Source organism: Ranitomeya variabilis, chromosome 1 (assembly GCF_051348905.1).
Source record: "Ranitomeya variabilis isolate aRanVar5 chromosome 1, aRanVar5.hap1, whole genome shotgun sequence".
Taxonomy (NCBI): domain Eukaryota; kingdom Metazoa; phylum Chordata; class Amphibia; order Anura; family Dendrobatidae; genus Ranitomeya; species Ranitomeya variabilis.
Window position 1 is genome coordinate 585,708,334 of NC_135232.1, and position 19,226 is coordinate 585,727,559.

The following is a 19,226-nucleotide window of genomic DNA, read 5'->3' on the forward strand; positions in this document are numbered from 1 at the left end:
AAGAAAAATTATCTTCTCCTAAGCTTTCTGGAATCCTGGGTTCAAATGCAACCAAGGACAACATATACAAGGAGGCTGCATGTGCTCTGTTTGTGGGGATTTCCTAAGAGTTCTCCGATTTCCTCCCACCCTCCAAAGACATACTGATAGGGAACAGTGCCGATAACGTCTAAAGCACTGTGGAATTAATGGCACTATAAAAGTGAGAAAAATAAGTTCAATTCATGAAAGACATGGTCCACATTGATTCGTTAACTTTACCTATGGGATTTTTGGTGATTATCAGCCTTGTTTTTGCGTTTTTTCTTTTGAAAGATGGACTGCAGTGGAACGGTAAAAGTAGTTTTATCTCGATCTTCGCTTGTCTTGAAATCTTTTCCAAAACTTTGTTGACCGAGGATACAAGTTCATACTCATGATGCCAAATTACCCAATTATCTTAAATGTTTCAATACTTTTTCTAAGACCTTGTGGAGTGAACAAAAATATTTGTGCATACTGAAAAGGATTGGGACACCTTAAGAGGCACTTTATTTACATTTTATTATAGTCTCTGGGTTGCACAGTCTACTGCTGAATGCAGAATTGATTAACTGAATTCAGGAGACAGCCTTTTTTTTTTCTTCTGAGTATCTCCAGTGATTTATGACCACATGAAATCTTAGCTTAAAAGGGCATCGGTCAGCAGGATCCACTCACCTAAACCAGATGGCCATAGAAAGTTGAATAAAATGATACCTTGATATCTGCAATCTGATGTTTTATTCCAGAGAAATCCACATTTTTCTTAATATGTAAATGAGTTGTTAAGATCTTTGGGCCGGACATAGATCTCCCTGAGAATCTGCCTCCAGGACTAGTGACACGTTATGATTGACAGTCTGCTCTTGAATTACGTGTCTCACACTGTAAACGCCTTTCATTTAAAATAATCTCTAGAGACAGATTCTCAGAGAGATCTATGTCCGAGCCATAGACCTTCATAGTTAGTTTACATATTAAGAAAAAACTGGATTTTTCTGAAACAAGACATCATATCAAAGATATCAAGGTATTTTTCAACTTTCTATGCTGCATATCAATATAGATGGATTAGGAAGGTTGAACCTAACAGATTCTCTGAGCTCAGCTGAGAGAAGAATCCATAGGGATGAGCTCTTCCCCAAGTGCTCAGTTAACTCATTCTGCAAGCAGCATTAGACATTGCCTACTATAGCTTCTATAGTGCAAACGGTGTTAAATTTTTAAGAGAATCCACTAAAAAAAATGTATTTATCCAAAAAGCATAGATATTTAAATTTAAAAAAATGGAGCAAAAGGCATCCTTGTTTTCATTGAAACGTAAACTGAAAACTTAGCAACGGTTCACAAGCTTCGGTGCACTATAAGATCTAGTAAATCAGCAAGGGCGTACAAAAAGTCAATATTCGCCCAATAAACTTTTGGTAATCAATATGCGCATACAGCATTGTACCTTAAAACATAACACTTAATTGGACCAAATGAAATTGTATATATATATATATATATATATATATATATATATATATATATATATATGTATATATATGTATATACATACACACACACATACATATATACACACTATATCTTATACATGGCTACAAGAAGGGAAAAACAAATGCTACATGTGTATAGAGCCCACAATGGAACCAGTGCAAGGATAAAATTGGAAGGATTTCACCCTTATCTTGGGACTTCTGCTCTGGAAGCACCGCACTGGACAAAAGGTGAAAGGCAGGTATGTAAATGCCTAAAATCCCATCGTGCCCCATGTAAAGGCGAGGGTTGTGGGGCTGACATGAACAAGGTGTCACTTGGGTACTGCCCTTATCAGGGCAGGAGAGAGTACATGGGGCCCAACAGGGGATTCTAGGGGTTTACATACTCTCCCCTTTTGTCCAGTGGGGTGCTTCCAGAGAAGAAGTCTCAAGATAAGGGTGAGATCCTTCCAATTTCATACTTGCACTGGTTCTGTCGTGGGCACTTTATAAACATGTAATATTTGCTTTTCCTTCTTGTAGCCATGCAAGTTATATGTATTGTCTGTTGGTTTTTATATTAATCTGATACCCGATAGGGGGTTTATTTGGTCCAATGAAAGATTGTGTGTTAAGGTACACTGCTGTATATGCAAAATAAAATCTACAGTCACTCCTGACTCTTTGGAAAATTTGATCTTTGAGACAAGGTTGCCAAAGAAAGCATCACTATAAAGGCTTAAGGCCAAGAAATCAAAGCTTAGTTTCAGATGCAAAACAGACTATGGCAATACGTTAAAGGTGTTAGAAGTAGGGAGTCAAATCTTAAATCCTTGTGTGTCAATGGAGAATTTGGAAGTGTTTTTCCTTAAGGGGAATTTTCTATTTCATTCCTAGTTAGCCCAAGCATGGTCATTTTACAATCTTGCTTGCCTAACAAGTCAGTGCTCTAAAGGAAATTACAGATCCTCCTGAAGAATATAAAAGTTGGCTTGAAGAGTGTTGGCCAGAAACTAAAAAAGAACCTGCCAATAGCCTGATGATCCGGGTCAGTAGTCGGCACAGAGATGCTTTGTAGAATACATGTCGATGGAAAGTTTACTAAATGGTGGGGAAACCAGTTACTGACAAAGCACAAAATGCCTCCCAAATTCAAGATTACGTAGAATAGGTCATTGTGCCAAGACATTAAGCTTACATATCTCCTGCCGGAGAATTTATCTATGAAAGCTTCATATGGAAAGCCAAGATCACTTTTCCTTTAAGAAAAGATGTAGTCATGTGGAAAGGGAAGTCCTAGTCACACTTTTACCACAGATGATGATTACTGCTGAAGCTCTTTCATCACACCTTCCTTCTACAGTATCTATTCTTAAGACATTTCTTTTCTAACTTTATAAGCAGTGCTATAATGAGCACTTATATATTTATGATCTGTACCAAAGGGATTTTACAGATTGCCTTTTCAAGCATTCTGATATCATTGGTGTCCCTTAAAGGGAACCCATCCCCTGAAAAAGTGCTATTAACATGCAGATACAGGGTTCATCTGCGGGGTACTAGCTTTCTGGACCTGCCTGGCAACCACACTAACACTGCCGATGCTAGGAAATTTTATTCCCCCTGGCAGCATTCGGGGTTCAGTCACCAGTGTATAGAGAATGCCATTGGCTGTGACCAGTCCCACGGCCTTGACTGACAGCAGATCAGCATTAGAGTCGACTGTCAGTCAGGGTCGGGGGCAAGGGCGCAATTACAGCCGACACTATGCACAGAGCGGTGAACTCGTGCCAATTCCGCCCCCATGGTTGAAACAGTTACACTCCTGGCAGTGGGGCTCCAAGTGCTGCAGCCGGGCAGGTTCAGAATGCTATTAACCTACAAATAAATACAAATAATAGGATTAAAATATAACTTTTACTGGATATATATATAAAATTCTCTATTAAAAGTGCAAAACAAAGATCAAACAAACAAACAAATACAGCGTGGGTGGTGCTTATAGACAAAGGCTATAGTGTTGCCTCAGAAAGTCATAGCATTCCATCCATCAAAGTGCTACTACTGTAGCCAGGTACATGTATGTTTAATGCTCAAATAACAACCTGGCACAAAACAGTATATAGTACTTAAATACGCCAATATGCGCTACCAGGTTCCTCTATAGGGGTATCAATCCTAAATCTTTTATAGGGCCCCTTTTTGTGAAATAGAACTCTGGAATATTACACCGTACTTTCCTGCCATATCACATGGCGTTTAGCCCACAGGAATTAATACGGTATAGCGTCATCATAAACCCAAAGACAAGGCTTGGACATATAATAAGGAACGGCCTCACCCGGAGCTGTGTCAGTTACTTTCTTTCAGCTCTGCTCATAACGGTGGACCTCCTCCCCTCCTCTTCCCGACGCGTTTCGATACTTCTCATCAGGGGATAGCGTTGGGGTTATCTCATATCTTGCGTCCAATCGACGCTGTCATACCTCATACCTCATGTCATACCATGTATGACAGCGTCGATTGGACGCAAGATATGAGATAACCCCAACGCTATCCCCTGATGAGAAGTATCGAAACGCATCGGGAAGAGGAGGGGAGGAGGTCCACCGTTATGAGCAGAGCTGAAAGAAAGTAACTGACACAGCTCCGGGTGAGACCGTTCCTTATTATATGTCCAAGCCTTGTCTTTGGGTTTATGATGACGCTATACCGTATTAATTCCTGTGGGCTAAACGCCATGTGATATGGCAGGAAAGTACGGTGTAATATTCCAGAGTTCTATTTCACAAAAAGGGGCCCTATAAAAGATTTAGGATTGATACCCCTATAGAGGAACCTGGTAGCGCATATTGGCGTATTTAAGTACTATATACTGTTTTGTGCCAGGTTGTTATTTGAGCATTAAACATACATGTACCTGGCTACAGTAGTAGCACTTTGATGGATGGAATGCTATGACTTTCTGAGGCAACACTATAGCCTTTGTCTATAAGCACCACCCACGCTGTATTTGTTTGTTTGTTTGATCTTTGTTTTGCACTTTTAATAGAGAATTTTATATATATATCCAGTAAAAGTTATATTTTAATCCTATTATTTGTATTTATTGAAGTTTGAGGATTACACCACAGCTAAATAAATAACCTACAAATAAACCCCATGTCTGCAGGTCAACACTTGTTTTTTCACGATAGTCCAAGTTTGTACTAGTTCAAGGGAACGTAAGAAAAAGAAGGAATTCCATGTACCCAGTCCTTTTAACTTTTTTAAAACGTGAATATCTTCAAATACTGTAGCTCTCTCTATGATGAACTACAGTACCAAGCACTACAGACTTGATGGGAACGTCTATATGCATTTTAGTCTAACAGCTTTGAATGCGAGAGCCCAAATACATCTCAAACTATTTGCCGAGATTTCTGAGTTTGCAGAGCAGCTTGAAAGCTTGGTGAAAGTTTAGAGAAATCACTGGTGCAATCCCTGCCCCAGCTGAAGTCTGATCTATGTACATTAACATTTTAACCCTTCTTTATAGGGGCCCTTTTGATTTGAAGGAGAAAAAAAAAAAAGCAAAATAGTTTTTTTGAAGTTCTGAACAATAAAGTACCTTCCCACCCAATATTCAATGCTGCACTTTAAGAACACCTTTTCCTCCTAAAGGAAGAACTGTTACAAATCTAAAGCCCCCTGCCCCATGCACATAAAGAGGTTGGCCGAAATGACCCCTTGGCTGTTCTCATGGAATGAACAACTTTTCCTTTCGACAAGTGCCTTTCTGAGGAACGATTGTTGTCTAAAACACCAATACGATTTTTTTTTTCTTTTTGCCGACGCCATCCAAGATGCTCCCCGCCTCCCAACATTATTTGGCCCATTTTTGTCTTCTGATGTAAGTTGCTATAACCTAGCACCATGACCCATAAATACAACATTACTCACAACTCCGCATTTGCACACAACATACTGAATGAAGAGTGTAGTGGTTGTGATTTTATCAACAATTCAAAATGTCTTCAGTTTCTAGAATTTAAAATTGGTAGTGAAAAACTATCGTCTTTATTACATGAACACACATCAGACCACCTTCAGTTTATTGTTACTGGCTGAAAAGCAAAAAAGAAAATAAAGGTTGATTTCATACAGAGCACATCTGAAGCATTTATAGAAGAGGAAGACTGAGAGGAGAGGAAGCAACATTTACAGCACGGAAACATAGGCTCAGACATTGTACGAGCATGACTCCCTATCATAAAGCATTTGCAGCTATCTAAAATGTCCCTTATTAGAACATTTTTTAAACCTATGGAGATTTTTTATTTTTACACTTAATGTATTTTGGGCCAAAACTCATTTTTCTTATTTGGGTTTCATTACAAATTTTGCAGTACTTGACTTTAACAGGCTCCTCGTTTACCAGCCTGCAGAGTGAGTTAATGGACAATCCAACAGTGAGCTTGTTGTGATGAGGCATTTGTAACTTCAGCTTTTTCTGAGCTCCTCACAGATGATTTATCACCGCAAAGTTCAGCTGAACTTTCAGTGCAGAAAAACTTAATAAAAAGTCAATCTCCCCATCAGCAGCTCACTGTTGGATTCTCAGTTAAATAACTCATTCTTCAGTCAACAATTGTCAAAAATCTTTTTAAGCCAAAAATACATGAATATATTTTAAGTCCCCATCCAGAGCGGTTTGTGGTTTAGCAGGCAGGTACCTTTTGTCTGTCACCCTAACCATAAATATGTATATTAGTATAGCTCGTCTGTAGATTCAGTCTGGCTCGGTCACACTTGCCTTGAGATTACATAAATCTTATGACTAATTTAAGGACAAGAACAGAAGTATAGACATGTGGGAAAAGTGTGTAGGCTGTGCTTGCAGGACACGATGGGTTAAAGTGACAGCACCTTGGCAGGTAAGGGAAGGTGCAATTTACATAAGTTGGGTGCAGCTGCTTTGACTTTACAACTAGTCACAAATCCAGTAAAAAAACAAAAAACAAAACTGGCTCAATGCTGCTTAATAATCTTAGTTGCTGTTCCTTATTTTTAGGGTATTTAATAGTGATGAGCGAGTATACTCGTTACTAGAGATTTCTTGAGCATGCTCGGGTGTCCTCCGAGTATTTTTTAGTGCTCGGAGTTTTAGTTTTTAGCGCCGCAGCTGAATGATTTACATCTGTTAGCCAGCATAAGTACATGTGGGGATTCCTTAGCAACCAGACAACCCCCACATGTACTTATGCTGGCTAACAGAACTAAATCTCCGAGCACTAAAAAATGCTTGGAGGACACCCGAGCATGCTCGAGAAATCTCGAGTAACGAGTATATTCACTCATCACTAGTATTTAATGATCATTTGCCAAAAATATACTTTTTGCAATAATTAGAGCATAGAGCAATTTTATAAGCTATATCCATTGCACTCTAGGCAAAAAACTGTGTCTAGAGCTATATTAGAGGAATTGTGCACTTCAACAAAAAGTGCTCGGAACAGCATGAAAGGGGTTGTCCAATACTAGGACAACCGCTTCTTAAACTAAATGTTAGGACCCGATAAAATAATAAAGCTTACACTCACCTTCCGTGCCAGAGTCATTCCAGCGGTTGTGATGCGGTGAAATGACACGATTCCCGGCGCCCAATCAGCACTGGTATCACTGTCTCCTGTTAAAATGAACATGAAGAGGAAGTGAGAGATCAGCTGGCTTCCACTTCATGTTCAGTTTGTACGAAGGCTGAAAAAGTGACGCCAGAGCTGATTGGTGTCGGGCATCACGTGTTACAATACCGCATCACGCCCCTGGGGAGAGCGAGTGCCGACACAGTGGGAACAGTAACGGCACAGAAGGAGAGTATAGGCTTTATTATTTTATTGGGGCTGAACACTTAGTTTATGAAGGGGTTATCCTAGTAGTGGAGAACCCCTAACAGGAAAAATAAATAAATAAATATATATTTTATAAGAACCTCACCACTCCCTTCCCACTACTACAAGACTTTATTTTCACATCCCTGGATGAGCGGAAAAAGAAAAAAAAATCACTGCTCATTAAAAATTGTCAGCAGCAGCAACCAGTCACAGCGGCCGCTGGGTGGAAAAATCACTGCTGCAGCAATAAAGGTCGGTAGGCCACTTGCTCACGTTGGAATAGGAGCTGCAAGAGATGGTTGGGCAAGTATGGCCTTTTCTCTCAATCCATTCTTAATTATTTTTTTATTATTATTTATTATTATGGGAGACTTCCTCTGTAGGATAAATCTTACGGAGACCACCACAAGAGAATTAGAATAGAAAAGCAGGTGGTCTTGGTCGTTAAATATATCACCTCTACTGCAAACACAGCCTTTACTTTGCCACATTTTGGGTCCAAAGGGGACTTTTTTTTCCCTTTGCCTCCAAACTACTTAAATCGTAAGAAAAAAAAAAAACATCACAGTGATTGACAAATGACCTGTGCATAATATATGGTTATCGATGCCTCCGCGCATTGTTACAAGCACTCAAGCTCTACATCTTCAGCGGCGCAATTAACTAACCCTACAAAGAATTCAACAATTTAATATTTGCTAACGATATAAGCAAACAGTCTATAATTGGTTAGTACAAAATCATTTAAAACAGGTTTATCCCTCACAAATAAGGATCCTATTTTTTTTTCCTTTTTAATTTTTTTTTACATTTATACACCGGGGCAAAAAAAAAAAAAAAAAAAGAAAAAGGATATGGTTAGTTTTCTGGTGTAAAAAAGGACTGCTGAAATGCAATAATTAGAAGTGTCACCACAAGGGGAATCGGAGAGCTCCAAACATGACATCCGAGAGTGAGCATCTCTATATTTGCTGGGGCTCAGGAGACAATTCTTAGCACTAGTGAGATGTAAAATCACTGCACCCATCAGCATGGCGTCTCTACATAACAGATTTGTACACAATTCGAGAGAAAAAAAAAAGGCTCATTCTAAGGTCTGATGGAGAATAGAAAAAAAATTAAAAGGGAACCTGTCCGCAGGATTGTGCTGAGTAACTACAGTGTCAGGTCGGCGTTGTTATACTGATTACAATGACACCTGGGGATAAAAATCAGTCTTGTGGTTGTTGTGTAATCTCTAGTTTTGAGTTAATGAGATTCTGATGCTCTGCTTATACAGCTCTGGCAAAAATTAAGAGACGACCACATCAAAACCCTGTCATGGGCAGCCCAATCTGCAGGCCTGAACCCCATTGAAAACCTCTGGAATGTAATCAAGAGGATGATTGATAGTCACAAGCCATCAAACAAAGAAGAACTGCTTACATTTTTGCGCTAGAAGCAGTGTGAAAGACTGGTGGAGAGCATGCCAAGACACTTGAAAGCTGTGATTAAAAATCATGGTTATTCCACAAAATATTGATTTCTGAACTCTTCCGGAGTTAAAACTTTAGTATTGTTGTTTCTAAATGATTATGAACTTGTTTTCTTTGCATTATTTGAGGTCTGAAAGCACTGTTTTTTTTTTTTTTTTGTAATTCTGACCATTTCTCCTTTTCAGAGAAAAAAAATACAAAATGTATTGCTTGGAAATTCGGAGACATGTTGTCAGTAGTTTTTAGGTATATTTTTGAGTAAAATGTTAATTGTTCTTTTATTCTCTAAGGAGAAAAATCAGACAAACTGAACATTTTGAAGTGGACTCAAGTTTTGCCAGAGCTGTATTTTCACCTTAACTGACTTGCCCATTATTTTAAATACTGCACTAGCACAGTTCATATTATGGACTTTTAAATAAAATTTAACTACAGTGAAATGGGGCCACTGCGTACACAGTACATCGATCGCTCGCAAATAGATGCTACAGCGCAAGCGCCAGTTTGGAGGGGAAAAAAATTGACTGTACCAAAATGGCCAACAGATGCTACCGAGTCGTGCGGTGCCATTTTGCTGCAACCAGTTTTTGTTTTCCTCCAACAAAACGTTCCCACTGGAGCATGCGCAGTTGCTATCGCTCAAGTGCCGCCGGCATTTTGCTACAACCACATTTTTTTCTCCCTCCAACAAAATGGAGCATACACATTACCATCTACCGTAAAGTGATAGATGCTACTGCACATGTGCCGCCATTTTGCTGTAGTTACAATTTTTTAATTTGAATTGCGCAGTGACCTGTCATAAGCTCATACATCAGATGCATATGTAAGAGAGCACCACATAAAGCCCAGCCAGCCCCAGAGCATGAGACGCATTAACTGAAAACAAAAATTACACAACAACCACGAGACGGATTTCATCACTAGGCATCATTGTAATCAGTATAATGGCACCGACCTAACACTGTTGCGGTTACAGTGCACAATCCTACCGACAGGTTCCCTTTAAATACAATACAAATAAATAATTGAATTTATATTTTTCTTACTGTTTATTTTCTATTTTCTCAGGCGGTAAGCACAAATAAAAAAATAAACATAATATACAGGGTCATGCTAAGGCTATAAGAAGTCACAATATGAAAAAAAAATCTTACTGTGCAAAAACTGACAAGTGAATTTAGATTTTGGACTAAAGAAATTAAAAAACATAATAACCTAGGGTCATATTAAAGATGTAAGGAACCATGTTACAGCCATGTGCATGCTCTAAAAGTATTAAAAAAATAATAATAATGTAAAAAAAAATTAGATTTGGTGGAATTTTTTTCACTTTTTTCTGACTGTTCTGTCCAAATTAAAAGCAGGAAAAACATGTACAGGTTCATTCATACTAAAGCCAAAAGAAGCAATGATGCGGCCATGTGCATTCTCCAAGAGAAGAAAAAAAATATAATATTACAATTTTGCGCAAAAAAAATAAATTTCAATTTAGATTTTTGCTCGTAATTTTTCCCCTATTGTTTTTCTCTCTGATCTGTACAAAAAGATTATTTTTATGCTTTTTTTAGTCATACTAAGGCTGTAAGAATACTCCCATGGACAACAAGTCATTATACAACACACATTTTATTGAAACAATTATATTAAAAAAAAAACAAAAAAAAAAAACAAGTAAAGAGGAGAGGTCATACTGAAAAAAGATCGTAGGGTAACTACATCAATTAGTCCTAAACTAATCAGAAAATCAGTTTCAAGTCTGTATGAGTAGCTATATTCATCTCATATGCCCACGTGGAGAAAAAAAAAAAAAAAGAGAGAGAGGGATAATACTAATAAATGGATCCCAACAAGATAACCGTCCATATATTAGCATGCCATAGCCTAAAGTTAAAACCTCATTAATCTAAAAAAAGTTAAGAGTGCAAAACTTACATGTGATTGACAAAGTAATTATCATAACATGAATAATAAAAGGAAAGCAAAAAAAAAAGTGACAGTGCATACAAAGTAACACCTGTAAAGTGCATATGGCATAGAGAATATGAATAGGTCACTGCAAAGACAAAATAAGTGCATGTGCTAAAAAATGGCAGGCCCAGGTCCACAAGGCATAGTGCACAGATTTCAGAAACCCTTTCTGAAGAAGCATCTCATGAACATAATATTGTGTATGGATTTCTGCTACAATTCATTGCTCTTGGATTTGGGCATTAGCCATATTATTTTTTACTTGGAGTAATGATTGTCTTGCAGATCCCTATCTGTGCCTTGTGGACCTGGGCCTTATGAATGCACTGCCACTTTTTAGCACATGCACTTATTTTCTGTGATATATGTCTTTGCAGTGACCTATTCATATTCCCTATGCACTTTACAGGTGTTACTTTGCATGCACTGTCACTATTTTTTTGCTTATATTATTCTTGCTATAATTATTTTGTCAATCACTTGTAAGTTCTGTACTCTTAAAAACTTTTTTAGATTAATGAAGTTTTAACTTTCCGAAATGGCATACTAATATCTGGAAGGCTATTTTGTTGAGATCCATTTATTAGTATTACCTCTCTTTTTCCACGTGAGCATATAAGATGTCTATAGCTATTTCTGATTAGCTTGGGACTAATTATTGATGCATTTACCCTATGATCTTTTTTCAGTATAACCTCTCTTTTTTACTTTTTTTTTTTATATAATTGTTCCAATGATAATTCTTGTCCGCGGGAGTATTTTTGTAGGTTGCATTGGTAGTTCATACTCCCATTTACATAGATGACCTTTTATAGGTTCCTAAGGCTGTAAGAAACCATGATACAGCCAGGCACATTTTTTCTAGAGTATCAAAAAAAATACACAGTTGAATTTAGATTTTTCCTCATGCTTTTTTATCCCCTATTATGGAAAGAAATTATTAGAGTAGACATCACCCTGCAAGAAGTCCCAGTTTTGCATACTGTACACACAAGCCTAAAAATGAAGGCAGGTTTCCATTAGACAGGTTGAAGACACTGCAAACGCTGAGTATATAGAGATCTCGTACATATCAGGACACTTTGATGAAAAGAGGCTACCCCCTTAATTGTGCGACGTGTACAAACTAAGCCGATCCGTGCACAACTTGGGAGGTATTGCTAAAGCCACCGGGTGTTCATTACTCTCCTTCCTCCTACTGCAAGGACATCAGGCTGCAAAATTCCCCGAAGCCGGATTAAGTCCTGAAACGCGTCACGCTGGGATGGAGCTTAACTTGCGTTTCGTTCAAACTGCAGGGTGAGGAGGACGGTTGGTAGCAGCGGGTAGAAAAAGAATGGTTAACAGCTTATGAATTTACATCAATTTCAAAAATTTTTGCCAAAAAACCAATGATCTCCTTAATACATTCCTTTGTGACTCACCTATCGGGGGTTTGGAAAGCAATGGGCTGATCTGGATTGGCTTCATTGAAAAGAAACAGGATAGTTTTTGACTTGAGTGACTGGTTCATGTAGGATTTATTAGGAAATGGGCAACTCTGACAGAGAACAGCATGGTCACCGAGTGGAAGGGTCCGATTTATGAAAAGGGTACTTGGACACTGTATGCAGGAGAGGGGAAAAAAAAAACAAAAGTCCCCTATGTAGTAAAAAAAAAAAAAAAAAAATGTATTACTCTTTCAACTTTCCACACCAAACGCAGGCTGAGCTGGACAGGTTTACCAAAAATCTTAAAAAAAAAAAAAAAAAAAAAAAAAGTGTGCCTCAACTTCACAAAAAAAAACAAAGCAATTTTGCAGCAGTGCTGGTATTAGTATCTCGGTTGATAATACGGACGTTTTGGAGAAAAAAAACGTGAGCCCCTTCCATAAGGTGGTCGAGGCCGTTTTAAACTGTGATATGGGTCCCTAGGTCTGAACGGGGGTCTTTGAGGTCGCATGCCTCCAGCGTTCATGTGATGTGAGCCAGCGTGACGTGGAAAACCACCAAAACCTCCGTGTAAGTCTCTGGGAGGGTGACCCAATGGTTCGTTCAGCCTGCCGTGAGGGTGACTGCGTTGACTGTTTTCACGAGATAAGGGATCGTGATCGCGAGCAGATAGCGGATGCATGGGGAAAAGCTCCATTGGCCCTTGGTGTTCTTGCGAGAAGGGATGGCGTATGTCCAAACGTGGAGGTGGAGAAAACGGAATGCTGCCGTGTTCTGTCGAGTGATGGATGGGGAAAGGGATCCCGGCGTGCTCGGAAGGGGGAGCGACGTGGGACAATATTTTCGGTGGTTCCACAGATTGTATACGTGAAGTGACGGGAAGGTCACGGGGAAAAAGATCAGGAGGCAAACCGGGAGGGGGCATTGTCTGCTCAATTTGAAATTGTCCACCTCGATCCAATGGAGGAACCATAGGTGGTGGAGGTGGCGGAGGCGGCAAGAGATGATCAAAGGGGGGAATATTTTTTGTTCTAAAGTCAGTGACACCGTCCGGAAACTGTGGTAAGTGCTCATCATACTGTGATTTATACCCAGGGCCGCCGCCTAGGGAAGGCTGCTCCTCAGCACTTGACGGACCATCATCAAAAGAGCTCCCTGTATTACCCATCTCAAACCAACCGCTTCTGATCCCATCCATCCCATGTGGTCTACCACTTTTCATGCCAACCCTCATAGACTCTACCGTCTTAATGGGCTCCCCCGAGTACCTCATATTCCCCATATTGTGATACCCCAATGTTTCAATGGGAGCGCCTTTTTCTTCGGTGCTATCCGGCAAGTCAACACTCGACGATGATGATACTCTAGTTTCTATGCGATACTGCTCATCTGACCGGTCTTCAGGAGTTGTTCCACGGCCAGGCATATCTTCGTTAAAGCTTGCCTGCCCAAACTTCTTTTCTTCTGAGGGTCGTCGAGACGCGTTCTTCAACATATTTTTGAACTCCATTGTTGTGGAGGCTGAAAGAGTTTGTCCTGATGGTTCAGAGCCCATTATTGTGGGAGGAGGATTATTATTTTTGGGGTGCAAATTTGGATGTCTGCTCTGGGGAAGGTGAGCAGATTCCGAAAACTGTGAATGCAGCATTGGTACATTGTGGTTGGTGTCCAATGGGTAAAATGGATCATCTTTCGGAGGGGAAGTGGACATGGTGTTAGCCTCAAGGTTATTTCCTTTTAGACTATAGCCTCCATATCTATCAGAAGATGGAGACAGCGAACTGCCCTTATCCCCGGTGATAAAAGGTGGCTTGAAGGACTTTCGAAAATCTTGGTTGAAACCTGGATTCGGTGGATACTCTATGGGTTCTAAGTGTGGGTTTGATTTTAGGATAGATTTTGACGGTCTCGTATCTAGCTTGCCCATGCTGGTGGATTGTGGGCTGGCATAATCAAAGTCCCGATAGTCTTCATCTTCGTGAAACGACGTGTCTGGAAAAAACTTCTCTAAAGTCGAATCAACTGCTGAAGATTTCTCCAGATCGGGCGCCTGCCGGTATGCATTGGGTGAATTTTCGCCGAGGCCGTATGGCCTGTAGGGCTGAACGTTCTGAAATTCGCTGTCTTTAGTTAAGAGAGGCGACCTCGTGCTGCTGGGGGTAGATGAACCAGGACTGATGATCTTCGACAACAAAGAGACGCTGTCCACGTTGCTTGAAGTTGGCTTGTCCATAATCTCATCCTGGGTAGGCGTACCGCTTCTTTCATCGCGGACAGGGGTCCCGTCTACATTATCCAGAGAGGTATTCGAGGGTCCACTGTGAAACTCTGAAGGAGGTTCGGCCACAACATTTGGACCCAAGCCGCTAAGGATCGGTATATTCAGATCCAGACCACTAAAGCCTGGGTTTCCTTTCAGGAAATTATGGATCTTAAGTTCCAGACTTGAAGATTCCACTTCTTCTGTGGGTTTGTGCACCGACAATGGCTGACTAACCAGCTTATCCTCAGTTATAGGGGGCTGAGAGGGAAATACGATGGATGCGGGTGGTTTTGGATTGGTGCTGGGTGGGACATTGGACTTACACGGCGATGTGGATGAAACGTCGGGGTTAGAGTTTGTGGGAGAATAACCATAGAGTTTGGGCAGAAAAGGGGGAGTAACTGATGGGGTGTTTCTATCTTTTACGGTCTGGACAGATGTATTCAGCGGTGCTGTGGACGTACTGATTGTCGATGTGCCGCTGTGCAGAGCAACGCTTTGTATCAGAGATGATAGACCTGGAAAAAGTAACAAGAACAGAGTTAATTTCAGTAAGACAAGAAAAGAAAACTAAACACCACTTTCATCACTGTCTGGCTGGTAATTGATCTCCCACCAGTTACCCTTCACTAACAAGGATGGGCTCATTACAGGGGCCACCGACATGTCCTGTCTCCATACAACCCCAGTTTATCGGCAGCAGAACCCGTTTACACCGGGCGATGTACTGCCGAGAATGATTTTTGCCGTCAAACAATCCATTCATGGATGAACAATAGTTTTACTATTTTGTCAGGTAATTTCTGATATGTTAACAATCATTCGCCTGCTCATTCACAGATTGACTCCTCTAATTTGACCTTTATTCTTGTGTCAGTCATTATGGCCTTTAACCAGTTCAACACCAGGCCATACATTTCACGTTGCTGACTAAACTTTTTTTTTTCTCTCCATACCTGCTAAAATGTTTTACCCTGTAACTCCAGTTAGTTCAGTGCAATCAGGAAAGCAAGAGACCGTAATAAACCCACTCTGCCTTTTCTATAGGGAGTCCGGCTGCATCTGACAGCTGGCTCCCCACTCCTGCATGATCTGGTGCAGCTGCTATGAAGGGGCTTTTTAAAAAAAAAACAAAAAAAAAAACATTGGTGTAGTAAGGTTGAAATTGGTAAACGGATGTCCTTTTCCAAAAAGACAGGACACCTGGCAATTTTGAAAGGGTGGTCCCTAAGAAATGTTACAGGACTATACATACATCTTTCCCTGAAACAGCAGCTTACTGCCTTTCACTCACCATCGGTCTTTCCTTTAGCAACAAAATGTTTTACTAGAACCCTTTACAAAAGACTAAAAGTAGAAATTTTTTTCTTGATAAAAAGAAACAAACACACAAAAATCATGTGGAGAACACATGTGTACAGATACAAGCTATGATCAGTGGCACTACCTTGCAGATTGGGAGTGGAGGGAACCTGTGTTTTGGACAGGGCAGAAAGAATGCTTTCCGGAGTGATCTCCACTTTGGATAGAATATTTGCCAGAGGGTTTGCTGAAGTCTGAGCCGGCGGCTTTACAGCTCCCCCTAAATTAGAGGTCGGTGTTGTTGGGGTGCCAGGGGACGGCTTGTGTGCTGGACTTACACCTAAGAGAAATCAGAATTAAATAAGGTGTCAAAACCAAAGTGTCTGTTCACACGCATGAACAGAAAGGATACAAATACAAGCAGACACTCACCTGTTTTCATGACCGACGTTAAGCTACTTAGGATGGAGCTGATTTTCCCCAGGTCTACATTGGCCAAGTTGGGCAATGCTAGGGGAATTGATGGGGGTATGGAAGGAGTGGTTACTGTTTTAGCCAAAGTTGGTGTTACAGAAGCAGACGTTGCAGCAGTCGTAGTGGAGGTGACGACTTGCGCCGCTGCGCTGCTGCTGGCGACAAGAGAAGGGGATGCAGTGAAGGTTACGGCAGGGGCTGCGGCTATGACATCACTGGGTTGGGTGGTCACAGGAGAGTCATCGGCGTCTTTCACGGTTGATCCCGGTGACTCTGAATGCTCCTTCATTTCTTCAACTAAAAAAAAAAAACATTAAAAAAAACAGTAAATTACTAAAGTGATGTGTTGCAAAATACCTGTGGGCAGCCCCCTGACCCTGTCAAACACGTCTTGAAGGAGATTTGTGTAGCCCCCTGAACAATCAATGAAATAGGGCTGATTCCCACTATTACTGGGGGCGGATGTCTATTTCGGAATCAGCCCTCTGCATCTCAAGAAAGGAAAAAACAATGTAGAATACTAAAAAAAAAAAACAAGTAATAAAATAAAAAGTTCTGGTCTTGCAGGGGTGGGTATTCATAAAATCGAAACATATGCCCTATATATATAGGATCTGATTATCCTACTATCAATGTGACGTCTTCTCTACCACTAAGCACCTATACTTACTACACTTACCAAGCCAGTGCGTCAGCCATTATTTTTTTTTCTATAAATCGGGTAGGGGATAACTTTGGATCACTGGTGATCGCCAAGTCTTTAATGGGGTCCACAGGTGCCATCTCCGTTCAATTCATAGTCTATGTGCTGACTGGAGAATGTGAGGGTGCAGGGATTTCCAGCAAGCCCATAAGCAATGGACTCACACCCGCACTCATTAAAGACAAGGAATCCAGAGCCCCCATCTTGCAATTATTCAGTGAACACTCCCTTTAAAAAAAAAAAAAAAAAAAAACCCTGTGCCAGCTATGTGTAAACCATACCAATTATCTCCGGCATCTCCTCATCAGCGTCCACATCAGACAGCTCCATGTCCTCCACCATGCGATTGTCCTTCGGAGGCTCAGGGGAGTCAGACGGCACTGGCTCGACTTCTGGAGATAAAGGGCTCATGTCTCCCATTCCTTGAAATGGGGACTCTGAGCCAGTGGGAGAAGGAGCATCAATGGTCGGTGATGGCATGGGAGACTCCTCCGGATCGGGGAGAGTGGCCTTCAGCTGATCCAGTTTCTTTTTTAAGTTATTCACCCGATTAGCAAATGTTTTGTACGCCTGCAGACAAAGAAATTAGAGAAATTATCCTAAATCATAAAAGTATACAATTTATAGCACAACAAATGCTACAGCTGGAAAACGGTAGATTGCTTGCCCTACCAAAATGGCCATGGGTTGCACCTATGAAGAGGAGTGACAGATCTGGACATGGCCTTCAGCAGGGCAGATTTGCCTGTGTGAATGGACAATTAATCCAGTCATGCACTGTCAATCAGGCAGAATTCACCAACGGCAAATAGCCAACTAAAGTCCACAACGATAGGCAGTGGTGTAATTTGACCCTTAAACACCTGCTCGCAAAAAGATCAAATAACAGTAAAGGAACCCTTTGTATTCAACTGTTTTCAGCAAGCAGGTCCTCCATAGTGATCCCCCACTCTGGGAAATAGAGGGGGGAGGGGAGCCATCTTTGAAAAAAATCTCTTTTGATTAACAAACCTCACGGTATGGTGGGGGAGAAAGAAAAAATAATAAAAATCAGAAATGAAAAGAAGATTTTTGTGTACTCACCGTAAAATCTCTTTCTCTTAGCCTCTAATTGGGGGACTCAGGACCATGGGTGTAATGCTGCTGTCCACTAGGAGGTGACACTATGCATAATCTGAAAAAGATTAACCATGGCTCCTCCACTGCAGTATACACCCCTGGACGGCGTTCGCCTTCTCTAGTTTTGTGCAAAAGCATTAGGAGGAAAGTAACATGAATAACATAACCATGCCTATAAGAAGGCCACTATGTACGAGCTCAAAGAACATTATGAGAACTCAACAGTAACAACGGCCCGTAAAGGGCAACAGGGTGGGAGCTGTGTCCCCCAATTAGAGGCTAAGAGAAAGATTTTACGGTGAGTACACAAAAATCTCCTTTACTCTGTCGCCTCATTGGGGGACACAGGACCATGGGACGTCCCAAAGCAGTCCCTGAGTGGGAAGCAATGGATGAATATTGTGCAGACAGGCCCCTACCTTGGGGCACCGCCGCCTGCAGAACCAGTCTACCCAGGCTCGCGTCCGCTGAGGACTGGGTATGAACTCTGTAGTGCTTAGTAAATGTGTGTAGGCTAGTCCAAGTGGCCGCCTTACACACTTCTTGTGCCGAAGCCTGGTGCGAATGGTCCAGGAGGCCCCTACCGCCCGTGTAGAGAGTGTGCCGTAATACCGGCTGGAAGAGGAGAATTCTTAAGGCGGTAGGCCTCTTGTATGGTGGATGTGATCCACCTGGCAAGGTTAGCTTTGGAAGCCGGCAGACCCTGGCGGTCGCCTTCCAGAAGAAGGAAAAAAGAATCAGACTTCCGGAAGGGCACAGTCCTAGACACACATATACGCAATGCCCTGACGAGGTCAAGCGTATGCAGAGCCTTCTCCACTAAGAACCGGAACCGGACAAAGGGATGGCAGTGAAATTTCCTCATTGAGGTGGAAGTTGGACACAACCTTCGGAAGGATGGATGGGACCGTACGGAGAACTACCTTGTCCTGGTGAAAAGCCAGGAAGGGCCGTTTGCAGGAGAGTGCTGACAGTTCAGACACCCTGCGTAGCGAGGTGATTGCCACCAGAAAGACCACCTTCTGGGATAGAAGGCGGAGTGGGACCTCTCTAAGGGGATCGAAAGGCGGTCCCTGCAATGCTGTCAGGACCAGGTTGAGGTCCCAAGTTTCTA

At 41.2% G+C, this 19,226-nt stretch overlaps 2 protein-coding genes across 2 annotated transcripts in view; both read right to left on the reverse strand.

The window, feature by feature from the left end:
- TARS2 (threonyl-tRNA synthetase 2, mitochondrial) overlaps nucleotides 1–12,382 on the reverse strand; it is a 59,832-nt gene extending 47,450 nt beyond the window's left edge. Inside the window, exon 1 of the mRNA XM_077257797.1 lies at nucleotides 12,246–12,382. The gene's annotated coding sequence lies outside the window, so the exon portion shown is untranslated. The remainder of the gene's footprint in view (nucleotides 1–12,245) is intronic.
- RPRD2 (regulation of nuclear pre-mRNA domain containing 2) overlaps nucleotides 12,360–19,226 on the reverse strand; it is an 80,392-nt gene continuing 73,525 nt past the window's right edge. Inside the window, exons 8-11 of the mRNA XM_077257785.1 lie at nucleotides 17,275–17,563; nucleotides 16,249–16,587; nucleotides 15,962–16,156; nucleotides 12,360–15,032 (exon numbers count right to left, since the gene is read on the reverse strand). Coding sequence (XP_077113900.1) covers nucleotides 12,634–15,032; nucleotides 15,962–16,156; nucleotides 16,249–16,587; nucleotides 17,275–17,563 — 3,222 coding nt within the window. The 3' untranslated portion in view covers nucleotides 12,360–12,633. The remainder of the gene's footprint in view (nucleotides 15,033–15,961; nucleotides 16,157–16,248; nucleotides 16,588–17,274; nucleotides 17,564–19,226) is intronic.